Here is a 13,219-nt window from a genome sequence, read left to right as displayed (position 1 = left end):
GAAGAGCAGCGAAGAAAAGCGGCAGACAAAACGGAGAAACTTGGATCGACTGCAGCAACAGAGCAAAAAAAAGAACTTCTCGCTGACAGCGCCGACGCCCAACCACTCGGCGGAACTCCATTCACCATTCTGTGCTTGGATGCGGTGAACGCTTTACCAGAGTCCGCGAAATGCAAAACGTGCAGTGGTGGCGTCAAAGTAGTGAGAGACGAACGGGAATATGGACTTGCGGTGAAGTTGCACCTTGTGTGCGATAATTGCGATAAGACGTCGTCGGCATGGAGCTCGCCGCGCGTCGACGGCACTCAGAAAGTGAATCCATTTATTGTGAATGTCCTCGCCGCGCGTGCCATGCAGGCCACTGGCAATCGCCAAATGGCTTTGAACGACGTGTTCGCGGCAATGAATGTGAGCCATCGAGGCCTGCACACAAAAACGTGGCAGGCATATGTGAAAACAAAGCTGACGCCTGCTGCCAATCGCGTGGCCCAAAAGCTCGTCAGCAAGTGCGCGCAGTCGGTTCGCGACCTCTACGCCGAACTGCACGTAAGCAATCCGGGAAACATCGCAGTTTCCTACGATGGATCTCGGATGACGCGCGGACATTCATCGCATGTTGGCGTCGGCACGGTTATCGAACTTTTCAGCGGTTTGGTGCTGGACTATGTTGTCCTAAGCAACTGCTGTGCCGGATGCGAGTCGGGCCCGAAGGAGGGTGACCCTTCTTACGAAACATGGGCAGCCAGCCATGTCTGTCAAAAAAATACGACGAAGGCAGGTGAGATGGACGTGGAGGCCGCGCTGATTCTCTTCAAGAGGTCGCTCGAGCGCCACAACATGCGCTACACCACTGTTCTCTGCGACGGCGACAGCAGGACTTACCTGGCTTTAGTGGAAGAAAAGGTGTATGGATACATACCCATTGAAAAAGAGGACTGCGTAAACCATGTCGAGAAGCGCATGGGCACAGCACTAAGAAACGCAGTAGCCAAGCATAAGGGCTCTGGCTCCAACAGCCTCGGTGGACGGGGCAAACTTACGGGAGAGCTGATCAACAGAATCAGCTCATATTATGGGTGGGCACTGAAAACCCACAAAGACGTGGATGCAATGAACAGGGCAGTGATGGCCACATTCTATCATATCACTGCCAACGACACCAAGGCCAACCACTCATTTTGCCCACCAGGGCCTAGCTCGTGGTGCAAACAGAATGCGGCAAAAGCCAGAGGTGAGCCTGCCCTAAGGCACCCCCGCAATCTGCCTCCCCTTGTCGGTGAGGCCTTGCTGCCCATATTTGAGCGCCTTTCAGAGAAGAAACTCCTGGAACGATGCTTGCGTGGGAAGACTCAAAATAACAACGAGAGTCTACATTCAATGATATAGGCACTTTCTCCCAAGCGGTCGCATGCCTCATTGTTTACCGTGGAGGCTGCTGTGGCCGAAGCCGTAATGAAATTCAACAGCGGGAATGCAAGAACCTCAGCAGCCATCCTCACTGAGCTGATCCTCAACGCAAGTGCCCAAAGCGAAAAGCGCATGCTCGAAAAAGACCTGCGCAGAAGCCGAGCATCAGTATGCAAGCGTGCATGTAGAGAAAATATGCAGAAGGCCTTGAAAAATCGCCACGTTGGTGAAAAAAAACAGACTGATTACATGCCTGGGGCTTATTAACCCTTTGGAGATGTAAACATGTAATTATTTTTTGCTTGTACTTGATAAACTTAGTTTTGTTTGTTTTTTGCCTTTTTCTCAAAACTTTGTTTTGTGTCTGGTTGCAAGTTTGCCCAAGAGATATCTCAGCACCTAGAGCAGCTAGAACTATAATTCTTTTTGCAATGTGAAGCTGAAACTATAAAGGATGCAGTGCTGGAAGCAGATTTTTTATTTTTATCTCTAGGAATTTTTTTTCTGCATTGTTTTTCTTGTCCAGTCGCCATGTTGGGAGCACAAAGTTCAGTGGGCTGCTAAATCTCTAATGTTAGCCCAATTTGAAAACTGCTTTCAGCGTTGCACTCCTTAAACATTGTAGTATCTACCCATATGTTAAATTTGAATTTCTGATGAGTAATTTTTTTTCTATTGTTTGGGCAGACAGTAGCAATAATTTTCTAATATCTCAGGAACTAATTAATCTACAGGAAAAACAGTTGCATATTTGAAATCAGCAGAAAAAACTTAATATATGTGCCTAGTTTCATAATATTTGGACTGTCAGTAAAGAAAAGAGGTCTCTGACCAGTGTCCCCCCTTAATAGGCGATAACCCAAATGTGCCATTGTTTCCTGCTGCAGATGCAAAAAACGGGCATCATGTTTCGCTCTGGCGACATTCTGGCATCGTTATCTGGAGTTGTTCACCAGCACGATTTTGTTTAGGCTTTCCCAGCAACAACAATGCGTGTCTTGGGCAGCTTGAGTTCCTACCAGCTCAATGCGCATCGTGTCTTGTGTTGCAAGGATTCTCACTGTGTAGGCACCTCAAAACTTACTGTCAAAACGCTCCACTTAAGCTGCTGACACAGGCCGAATTAAAGGAGTACGAATATGTCTCTAACATGCACAAACAACAAAAATGAAAATGTGAGTCTCGGGTCACTCCTGCCCCATGTCGGCTGACTCCTGCCCCATGTGCACGGCAGCAGTGCGCGTCATCTTGTGCTGCAGTGATTTGCACAATGCTTCACGTTACTTAGATGTAAACTACAGTTGAGTCTGCCAAATTTTTTAGGGACTTCAGTTGGCACATTTTCCTTGTTATTTTTGTCCAATACCTACGAATGAAGTTCTACTGTATTAGTGGGTTGATTAGACTGGTCTTTTCTTGAGCCAAGGGGTTGAGTTGACAGTATAACCTGCACTGTTCCTGGTGTGCAATTGTGCAGGGTGGTGTACATCTTTGGTGGCCCAGTGGTGTTTCCGGTGCAAGACGTGACACCAACGTTCTTGACACCTCTGGTGCTGAGCACGCTACGGCAATGTGACTTTGTGGCACAACGGGCACTGCGGGCCTCTGGCTACCTGTCGACACTCTCGCAGATGCCAGTGATTTTGTTGCCCCTGCACCTTGACCGGGATGTCGTGAGCCGACAGCCGTCGTGCCAGCACTCGATTGTCATCAGGACGTTCATCACTCAGGACTTCATGACCGGTATCCCCGCCACACCAAACAGACACCTACCCCTGGACGTGAGTGTGCTTTTGTTTTTGCGTAAGCTTTTTTTTTTGCCAGCTTTCTGCTTCAATTAATTGCTTTATGAGTGGCTTGAAAGTGTGCTGTTGCAGTGTGCTGTTGCAGTGGGGTGACAGTGGTAATTGAAAACATTTACTGACTCGTTTCCTAGCTTTTCTAACTCGTCAGCCTTTCTTTTGCTACCTTTGGTGCCATAAACAAATGACCAAACAGATGCCCCCGTGCATCTGTTGTGAAATGTTCGCCAGGATCCCAACTTAAAGGCCAACTGCAATTAAATTCTGGACCGCGTAAAATGCCGTTTTAGATAAACTAGATATAAAGTAACCTCCGTGGAAACTTTTACGCTTGAAATGCGAGTGAGTGTTTAAACGACAACTCCTGTGATATTTCGATGTCCATTGATCTTAATAAAATTTAGAATATACATTCTATTTTGCGCTCTGGTTATCTTTGCCAAGCAATATGGCTGCAAGTCATTGAATTTTCTTGAAAATAAATATTAAATATCGGTTGCGTTCCTGTCTCATGACATTTTTACCAGCCACCCTGTGTTTGGACATCGGAGACTACATCGCCACCGTCGCTGAAATCGCCGCTGTCTGGTTCAGAAAATCCGTAAAAGCTCCCTGTGTCTTCAGGAGACATCATCAGCTTCACTTGTTTGGCTTTAGCGCCATGTGTACTGCATGCTTAACACGCTTTTTGCGGGTTTACATTATGGTAGTGTAGGACCTGACATCGACTCATCGTGATGTCACACGAAGCAGCTACCTATTTTGGTTTCGGTATCTCGTTTATCTGTTATTTAAAATTATTTATGAATTCATAAGCAAATTGAACCACTCTACCGGTGACAGGACTGTCAATGCCATTTGAACATGACAATATCCTGATATAGTTAAAAAAACGCCGGAGTTGCCCTTTAAGAACACGCTCGCAAAAATTCATGTTTTTCATAGCAAAACTTAAAAAAAAGAAAGAAAAACAAACGCCCCCATTGCCACTTGTCTGAAGTGACATACTTTTTAGACTGTAAAGAACCAGCACCTGAGTCTGCTTCCTTTGCTTGTGTACCGTTGCTCTCTATCAGTGAACAGGTCCCACACATCTGCTAGCCGCAGAGTTAGTATACACTGCCAGCTGCTTCCTGCGCTTTGTTCACGCTGTTGTGTGCCTGCGATGTTCTTTTAATGTAAAGTATGCTCCGAGCAGACCCTCGATGCGTTCTGTCTCCGCACGGAGACAGCGCATTGGGGTGACCAAGCTAAAGGCGTGGATGTAGTCCAGCGTAACATGGATGCGATCCATGCACAGCGCAGTTACATGCTAAAGTGGCGAACGTTGCACGCTGTACGGGCTCTGCAGTGTAGCGTGGCCGGTGTGGGAGTAGAGTATGTCCTATCTCGCACTGGAGCTGCTGGAGCAGTGCATCGCACGTTAGCTTGGCTGACCAGCCTCATGCTGGTCTATAATATACCGTTTGGGTTCACTGAAGTGAGCGTCTTGAGTGTGCACCTTCGACAAATAACAAAGCGCTTGCTTGCCCCACACTTGTGTTCTTCCTCTGCAGCAACAACTGATCGCCAGGCTGCTGTGGATCACATTTAATGCTCTGGGCAAAATTTTGGCTATCTTGTCTCCAACATCACGTATTCAACTTCACCAGCCTCTGTCTGGCACGCTGGAAACGTTAGACTCGTTGACCGATCAGACAACTACTGCCATCTGTAGTAAAGTATGAGAAGTAGCCGAGGCTCTGCATGGTCGGCGTGGCCAGGCTGGAGGGGTCCGTCTACCTTCTGTCTCGGCCGTGGGTTCCCTCTGCCTGGCTGTGGACTCTGCACAAAGAGCACATAAAGTCACGGCCGGACAGGCTGGACTGTAGCCAGGGTAAAGTTTCTGCCATTTTGCCCTGGAGGCATCGCTTTCCTGGGTGGCTAGTTGTCACATCTGCACCATGGCCATTGCTTCGCTATTTTCGGGTCCAATGCAGAATGCGATTTCTGTTGACAGCGTTTCTGGTGCTATATCAGAAAGGCTTTCGTCCGTCTACTTCAATGCGTCCGATGTAGAGACGGGTGAAATGTCTCAAAGATGATGCACTCCTGGAAATGATTGCTTGAGAGTATCGCCCCTGAATTAACTTACCTTTGCTTTTCATGTGCCATCGCGGCTGATAGTACTTGTAGTCATCCTGAGAAAGCGTTTGTTAAGCAGATGTTGCACGGGTAGAAAAAGTACAACTTTATTGAAGAATAAAACGCTCAATGGGTGGAGCCCCTGGACAAGGGCCCCCTTGCTTCCGCACCTCATCTTGCTTGTCGGATGATGGCCCTTTGGACCTCTTCCTGTGAGCTGAACAGCGCTGCCTCCCATTGTGTATGCTCAGCAATATCTGCGCTTGTCTGTTGTGGATATACCGTGCATGCCCATGAGATGTCGTCTCAGGTTGGCGTGGCTCCGCACCATGGGCGTGTATCCGTATATCTTTCGGGATGAACTTTATGAAGAATGTGCAGGTTGTTATATGTATAGGTCTGCAGCTTTCTCTATATAACCAGTTCTTCCTTACTGAGATTCTTATCTGGCGGGGGTCGCTCCATTCTATTTCCTCTGTGATAGTTTAAAATTGCAGAGTAGTTCTGGTCAATCGGGATCGGGTCGTCAGAGGCGTCCTATGAGCACCCATGGTGTGTAGCATGCACACGAGCTACTCTGTCAGCCTCTTCGTTTCCCCGGATTCCCTCACGACTGGGTACCCATAAAAGGTGAAACCTGGCTCGGGGTTTTATGTCTCGTATAATCCTATAGGCTGCGGTGCATACTCGTCCCCTGATGTAGCTTCTGCATGCCGCTTGAGAGTCTGATATGATGGTTATTTGTTTTTGGTTTTGTTCTATCGCTTTGATAGCAAGGGCTATCGTGATTTCTTTATGCAGCGTTGTGTGCCTGCACAGCCATCCTTTGTGTTCAAGTATGTGTTTGCACAACTGACAGCCATGCAGCGAGCAACCATTCTTGCAACAGCTCAAATCAAGTGTGCAATGAGAAAGCACGCTGAGAGGGACACCCGTAAACTTGCAAATGAGCTTGCAACACACGTGGGTGCCTAGGCACGAATGAGGGATCAGCAGTTGCGTACTGTTCTGTAACTTCCACCGTATCCACATCACTACTGCTGACCGTCAAGTGCACGCCATCTGCTTAGGCGCTGTGGGGTCTCTCACCCGTGCTCTTGGCACAAAAGGAACGACAACACAGTAGTGCAAACGATCACAAGGGCATTTATTGCACCTTTCATAAATCAATGCCTGCTAGCCGAGTTGCTATCCACAAAACATGCCGATGGGTGCGCAACATATCTAGACGTCCGACTCACCGCGACCGGATAACGAGCGAATATGTTCGCCCCATGCTGGATCCCAACGCCTGGTCGTTCGCGTGACCGTACACGCGAACGGTGGCACGTTCGAAGGAGGCCACGCGAGACGGTCACGCAGAAGCACGGATCGGTGCATGCGCGGCATGTCCGCGTTGCTTGCTGTCGCCGAACCAAAGAGGAAGCGCCTTCATCTTTCTGCGCCCAAATAACCCCGCCGTGAGGCAGCATTCGCAGCGCAACACTCGCGCCATCTCTCTTACTGCGCTTCAGCCACACCGACTGCTGCGGGCCCCAGGCCACGTGGCGAAGCCAGATTACGGGAAACAGGAGCTATGCAAGAAAACAATGTATCAAGGGACATGTGAGTCACGCATCCCCACAGTGCCATTTAAGGGTTGCTAATAAGAAAACTGGGCAATTACTAACCCTGCAGCCATTCCAATATTACATGGATAGTACAGTAGAACCTCTTTCACAAATTCTGGAAGTAACCGTGAGAAACACGTTTTAACTGGAAAAGTGTACGACCCGAAGTAACAAAAAATTTGACCGACTTGACTATTGACATATGCATAATGCGAAAGGTCGCGTGGATTGTTGCGGCACGAGATGCCGTCGCGCGTTGAGCTGGTGGTGCTCCGGCGGTCCAAGACGCATTTTGTTGTTTTCCTGCTGCGTGGAATTTTAAGAGGGCGATGGGAAACCGAAACGAAATCCAGTGGTGGGCCACGCTGAATACCGCCGAAGTGAAGTGTGATGCCCACATAGCGCCGCCTGCAGTAGGGAATGGCGGTGCGTTTGCATTATCGCCTACTGAAAGCGTGCAGCACGCTACCAATGGCACTACGCACTACACGTTGTAAAACAGATAGATGAAGATGCTTATCGCAATAGGTTTGGTTGTGAATGCGGCATGTGACGACGACCTGGGTGGAGACTTGCTGGTACTGGAACAAAAAGCTGTGCGTGCCGTTGTTTTCCCGTGAGATGGGCTATTGTTCTCAAACGCACGCACCTCGCATCTTTTCTTGTTCACATGGGATCTAGCGGCCGGAAAACAAATACGATCACAGTCTGCAGTGGGGAACAGCGTGACGTTTTAGTATCGCCTGTTAAAAGCAGGCACTACTCTTTCGACGGCAAAACGTGCTGTGAAACACGTAGAAAAAACAAACAGCAAAGATCCTTATTGCAATGGGATTGGCGGTGATAGCGGTGAATGTGGCGTGCGACGACCCCGGAGAAGATTTGCTGGGGCCGAAATGAAAAACGGAGTGCATGCCGCCGCTTTCATGAGAGATGGGTGGGCAAGTATTGCGGTGAAGCTGCCCCGGCGGGCAGCTATATACTGTTCTCAGTCGTGTGTGCCTTGTGCATTTTCTTGTTTAATGGGATTTAGCAGCCGGAAAACCTATCATACGATCGCAGTTTGCTGACGTACTGAACATGGGTGCCAAAAAATTGTGTTTTCTGAGAACGTACGAACCAGTAGAAAATGACCGTAAAGCTCAAATCACATGGTGCGATTTTGCGTGTGATCCATCGTACGGCACGAAGCATCTGACTTGCCGCATGCGACGATTCAGGACACATGGTACGAATGAGCATGTGGTGCGTAGCTCCGCCCAGATCCGGCGCCTGCATGGATAGGGAAAGCTGCGTAACTTCGCGAAGGAAGTGAAAGCAAGCATGTTCGCACAGCTATCTCGTTTTAAACAAACGATAAGCATGTCTATGTGAACGCTGTAGACGTGTTTCTGCAAAGCCACGTTCGCAGTGTCGGCTCCATTGACAGCTGCCAATGACTAGGAGCCAGCCGGCATAGCTCGCTGAGCTCTTGAATCCGACAATGATGGCATCTGTGACACGATCGGTTGCAGCTTGTATAACGAAACGCCTATGTTAGTTGGCACAAACGTGTACACAATTGTCACGCTTAAGTTGCAGTACATTTGATTTCATCGACGCAGACGGAAGCGAATGAGCATGCCAGGCAAGCTTGCAGCTCCAAATAAAGTGCCTGAATTTGCCAGCACAATTAATGTTGGAACATCTATGTTGCTTTTAAGTGAAAATACAATTAGTTTTCCTGACACTGTTGGTAGCGATGAGTAAACAAGCCAGACAGGCGAGCTGCTTCGCAAAAACGATTGCTGCGGCGTCTCGTTGCACAACCCGCTTCTGAGTAGAAATCATGCCAACAATTTACTATTTCGCACAACATTGTGTAACATGCATGCTTTCCAGGTCACTTTATTCTATAAGTTATTTCATGTCAAAACAACATGTAGTCTATGTATGTGCCACCGTTAGTGGCGAAATAGGCCAGTGTTTCGGCCAGGGAGAGAGAAAGAAAAGAAAAACACAGGCGCTATCGGAGCGGCTAGGCGCTTCCTTGACGGCCCCACCCCGCCGGGTCTACCACATGGCCATGATGTTCACCCTACAGGCACTGTCATTGGCTGCGGTCGTCTGACCGACGCGGCGGTCGTACGACAATATCCAGCAAGTTGGTTGCACGCGCGGCGTGTGATTCGATGCCGCATGTGGCGGATCCTGTTGAGAACTTGTTGAGTGCCGCTGCGGGGTGCGAATGGTCGCACAAGGGATCGCACGCAATATCGCACCATGTGTCTTGCGCTCAACTTTATCGGGTCATTTTTTTGTGTTCTCCATTGCGAACGTTGGTGTCAGAAAAACTTGCATAATGGAAACGTATGAGTAAGGTTCTACCGTGCATCCTAAACATTTATAGGCAGTTTAGCCTAAGTGAAGTTTCATTGCAATTCGCCTTTGGAGCAATGCTGATTGACGGTTTATTGAGACGGGCTTCTTTACTTTGTCAAAGTTTTTTGCAGTTATTTTTTGCATGCATCATAAGCAGTCACCAAGTGATAATTCAGACTCAGTGGAGGGCCGGCTAAACATCTGAAGTAATAGGAAAGCAAAAAAAAAAAAAGAAGAACAAAAGAATGGGTTGCCAGAAATAAGTCTTTATTCTCTAAGTCGCACTGCTTGCACATACAATTGCGAGTAACCTGGCAAGTCTGTATTTTGACCATCGACATGCTGTAATTACAAATAACTGATAGTATTATTGATACATTAATATACATGCCAAATCTCTATCTTGTAGCAACTTGAATAAAGGTCGACTGCGTTCCACTAGCCAAGTGAATGCAGATACCTTCAGGGCTACCACTGTCCAGATTTTTCCTCATTACCATGTCAGGGCCAACATTGAGGGTGGAGTTGTCACTATTTCTACTCTCACCTTTTTCACTTTCATCAATAGATGTGCGTTGAAAAATTGGAAAGGAGCTCGCTCTGAAAGATACCAAATGTACTTGCTTAACGAACGCACTTTCTTTCGGAAAAGAACCGACGCAAAGTTGGGGGGCGCACCTATGTGGGGTAAATTGCTGATTGTATTATCTTCAGCAAACAATTGAATATGTGAGAAAATGCAGGATGGTAAGTTGCTAATGTAGGTAAGAAAGAGGAGAGTATGGAGCCTTCCGGTAGACCGGAAAGAACATGGCCTGCCTCCAAGTTTAAGCTGGTAGTTGAAGTGTTCTGGGAATGCTTAATAAAGAAACACTCGTGCCATGCTGTGAACTTTGTGTCAGTGTCTAAACAGTGAAGTTTATGTATTAGTAGCTGGTGATTTACTTTATCGAATACCTTATAAAAGTCTAAAAATATGCTGTCTGCTTAAGAGGAATGATCGAAGATGACGCTTAGTTTATGCACAAAAAATGTTTCACTTGAGTAAGTCTTCCGGAAGCCGTGCTACACATTAGTGAAAAAGCAGTTCGATTTAAGAAAGTTAGCGAGATTACATACTAAGATGTGCTCAAAAATTTTGCTGGCGATACTAGTACATGAAATCTGACAGTAGCTAAGTTGGAAATGCTTGTTACTGCATTTGTAGTGTGGAATATCCTTACCAACTTTCCACTGTGCCAGCAGAGAACCTGTTTCAAGAGACTTAAAATATTTCAGTGATGTGACAGCAGTGCTATTTAAGAATTTGGGTCTAGTGGAATTGCAGCCTGCCCAGGAGGAAGATTTCATTTTGTTAATGACACTCGACGCCAGTTGCCCTTATTACTATTGGAAACACTAAAGGATTGTTGTAAGACTGTGTGGCAGGCAGGGAAATAATCGAAATTTCAGAAAAGTTTGGTATGAAAACATTGAAACAGCATTTCCTGATCATTCGATCGAGCTTTAGTCAGCTTGATCAGTGGCTTTATAATGCACCAGAATGTTTTGGTATCTGTTTTATTAACAATGTCAAATTCCTATAATCCGCAGCTGGGCTACTGACTTTTTCACCCACATATTTGGAGCGTGTTCTATGTGCAGAAATATAGTATACGAAGGTGACCTTGCTTGAAATAGCCTGTGTCCAAGCTCATGTTCTTGGCTTCCATTTCACATTTGTGCAGGTCATCAAGAAGATGGTGAGCGAAATCCAGGCCGTCCCCGGCATCTCTCGTGTCATGTACGACCTTACACCCAAGCCTCCAGGAACGACGGAGTGGGAGTAGAAGACACAATGTGCGATTGCAATGGCATCGGCTCCACTGTGCTCTTTTGCCCTTGCAGCTCAGGGCTCTGTCTCAGTTCTGCGTATCTCAACTTTCGCTGCGGGATTTTTGTGCGTTGGGACTAGCATCTGTATGAGACTGAGTTAGCTATGTTTTAGACTGTTGTTTTGAATTGGACTTCTATCGTTTTCTTTGTTCATTTCCCCCTCGTACATTGTTTTAGTCCTCGAGGAACTTTTTTTTTCTTTTCTGACAAGTCTTTGTTCTGTAGTTGAGATGAAATGTTAAACTGTCCAGTAAGCAAAGCTGGCATTGTTTCTAAACCTTTCTTTGCAGCTAAAGTCTTCTTTCTTGTGGACATCCTGTGAATGAATTCTCTTTCCTTCCATTTTTAAAATGTAAGAAATGGGAGTGATACTCTAATACTGGCTGCTACTATTTTCTCTCATTCAGAAAGGTTTGTCGTGTAATGTCTGCAGCATTAACATTTGCTCAGATTGTGCTGCACAGACATCTTGTTTCGTTCAATCCGTTGCTGCAGAGTTTGCATTGCTTCTCTGTGGAGTACATGAATGCAGTAGCATCTTCTTTCTTGTGCTTTACAATTGTGCTAATGATGGGCAGAAATAGGCTCTGGTTTTCAATGACTCTAACCAGTGTTTGCCAGAAGCATAATATATAAGTTTTCCTTGGTTCTGGAAAGTAAGCAGCAGCCCTTCAGAGTGCATTGTGGCCTCAAGAAGCCTGTCGGAAGCTGTGTAATGCAGTACAAAAGTGCAAAGAATGGAAGTGTCTGTGCTGTGAACAAACCTTTGCTAACAAGCGGCACGTGCAGAGAGATTTTGTTCCGTGAATGGTGCCCCTGCAATGAACGAGTGAGCAGTGTCGCTGTACAATGTTGCTAGGTGAAAGTGATTAAAGAATATGAAATTTTGGCAAGTGCACTGGAGGCTTGTGTTCTTTTCTTACCTTTGTCTGCCCCAATGTTTGTAAGGGAATCGCAGATTGAACAGGTCGGTTTGTCTGTGAATAATAAATGAACTTGATGAAAGGCAAGGATAGAAGTAAGCCCATTGTATCGTCAAGTATTTCTCTGTCGTAATTGTATGCTTCTTTCGCTAAAGTGTTTTGAGGGAACAGCACATAGATTTTTATTTTGAGGCGAGGGTCGCACAGTAGCCACATTGAACAATGTCGTAGTTCAACTGCTAGGTGCCTGCGCTCGTTTGTGGTTTGAGAAATTTGTTCTCTAAAAGCCACCGAAGGGCTTGTGCTGCCACTCCCTCTGCATCACGCTTTTTCACTACCGCTGCTTCACACCACAGTTTTAATGGCACAGCCGCGGGAGAATCGCTGGCAGGACAGTGCCCTCCTCGGCTTTCCAGAGGCTGACACAACTCTGGTTCCTATTTGCTGCGATGTGTAACCTATGCTCTGTGTCGCCATTTCTATTTACTGCGGCATCGTGTGTTCTGCGATGGGCTGCCCATATCGTCGGTGCAGGGGCCAAATGGAGGTGGACAAAAGAGGAGCCTTTCTTCTGCTTCTCACTTCTGTTCTAGTTGGCTGGCGTGACCCGTAGGTCTAGCTACACTAGATGCAGTTGGTGAGCCACACTTGCCCGTGTTAACCTGCTGCTCGTGAGCGTCTGAAGTTCTTATGCGTGAGGAAAAAGGGCTGTAGGTAATGAAGGCGAGAACACCAGGTAGCGGAGCTTCCATAGAAGCCCATATGTTCAAAACAATCAATCAATCAATGGAATGTTATTTTTCATTAACACCAGAAAAAAATATACAAGGATTATTTGAACTGGTAGCCTTAAGGGGCTAGTGGCTGGTCCAATGTAATATACAACAAAATATGCACAGTTCAACTAGAGGGGAAAAAAGCACGCAAGAAAACCGTAGGAAAAAGCGCATACATATACATATGCATACATAAGTACACCTATAGTGCGTACATATAATGAGCATAATCTCAACCATGTTTGAACAAACATGCAAGTTCACAGGCCTTGTTTAGATAGAAAAAATTACTTGCATACTAGGCCGAAATTGCATGCAGTTCTTATTTCAAGGGATCGCGC

At 46.7% G+C, this 13,219-nt stretch overlaps 1 protein-coding gene across 2 annotated transcripts in view; it reads left to right on the top strand.

Annotated features, from left to right (window-relative positions):
• bur (GMP synthase burgundy) overlaps positions 1–12,077 on the top strand; it is a 40,566-nt gene extending 28,489 nt beyond the window's left edge. For both annotated transcript variants that reach the window (XM_065455408.1, XM_065455409.1), the window contains exons 13-14: positions 2,885–3,188; positions 11,032–12,077. In XM_065455408.1, the coding sequence (XP_065311480.1) occupies positions 2,885–3,188; positions 11,032–11,133 (406 nt within the window). In that variant the 3' untranslated portion in view covers positions 11,134–12,077. The remainder of the gene's footprint in view (positions 1–2,884; positions 3,189–11,031) is intronic.
• The last annotated feature ends 1,142 nt before the right edge of the window (positions 12,078–13,219 follow it).

This window comes from Dermacentor albipictus, chromosome 2 (assembly GCF_038994185.2).
Source record: "Dermacentor albipictus isolate Rhodes 1998 colony chromosome 2, USDA_Dalb.pri_finalv2, whole genome shotgun sequence".
Classification (NCBI taxonomy): domain Eukaryota; kingdom Metazoa; phylum Arthropoda; class Arachnida; order Ixodida; family Ixodidae; genus Dermacentor; species Dermacentor albipictus.
Note: the sequence above shows the minus strand (reverse complement) of the source record. Positions and strands in the feature narration are given on the sequence as shown.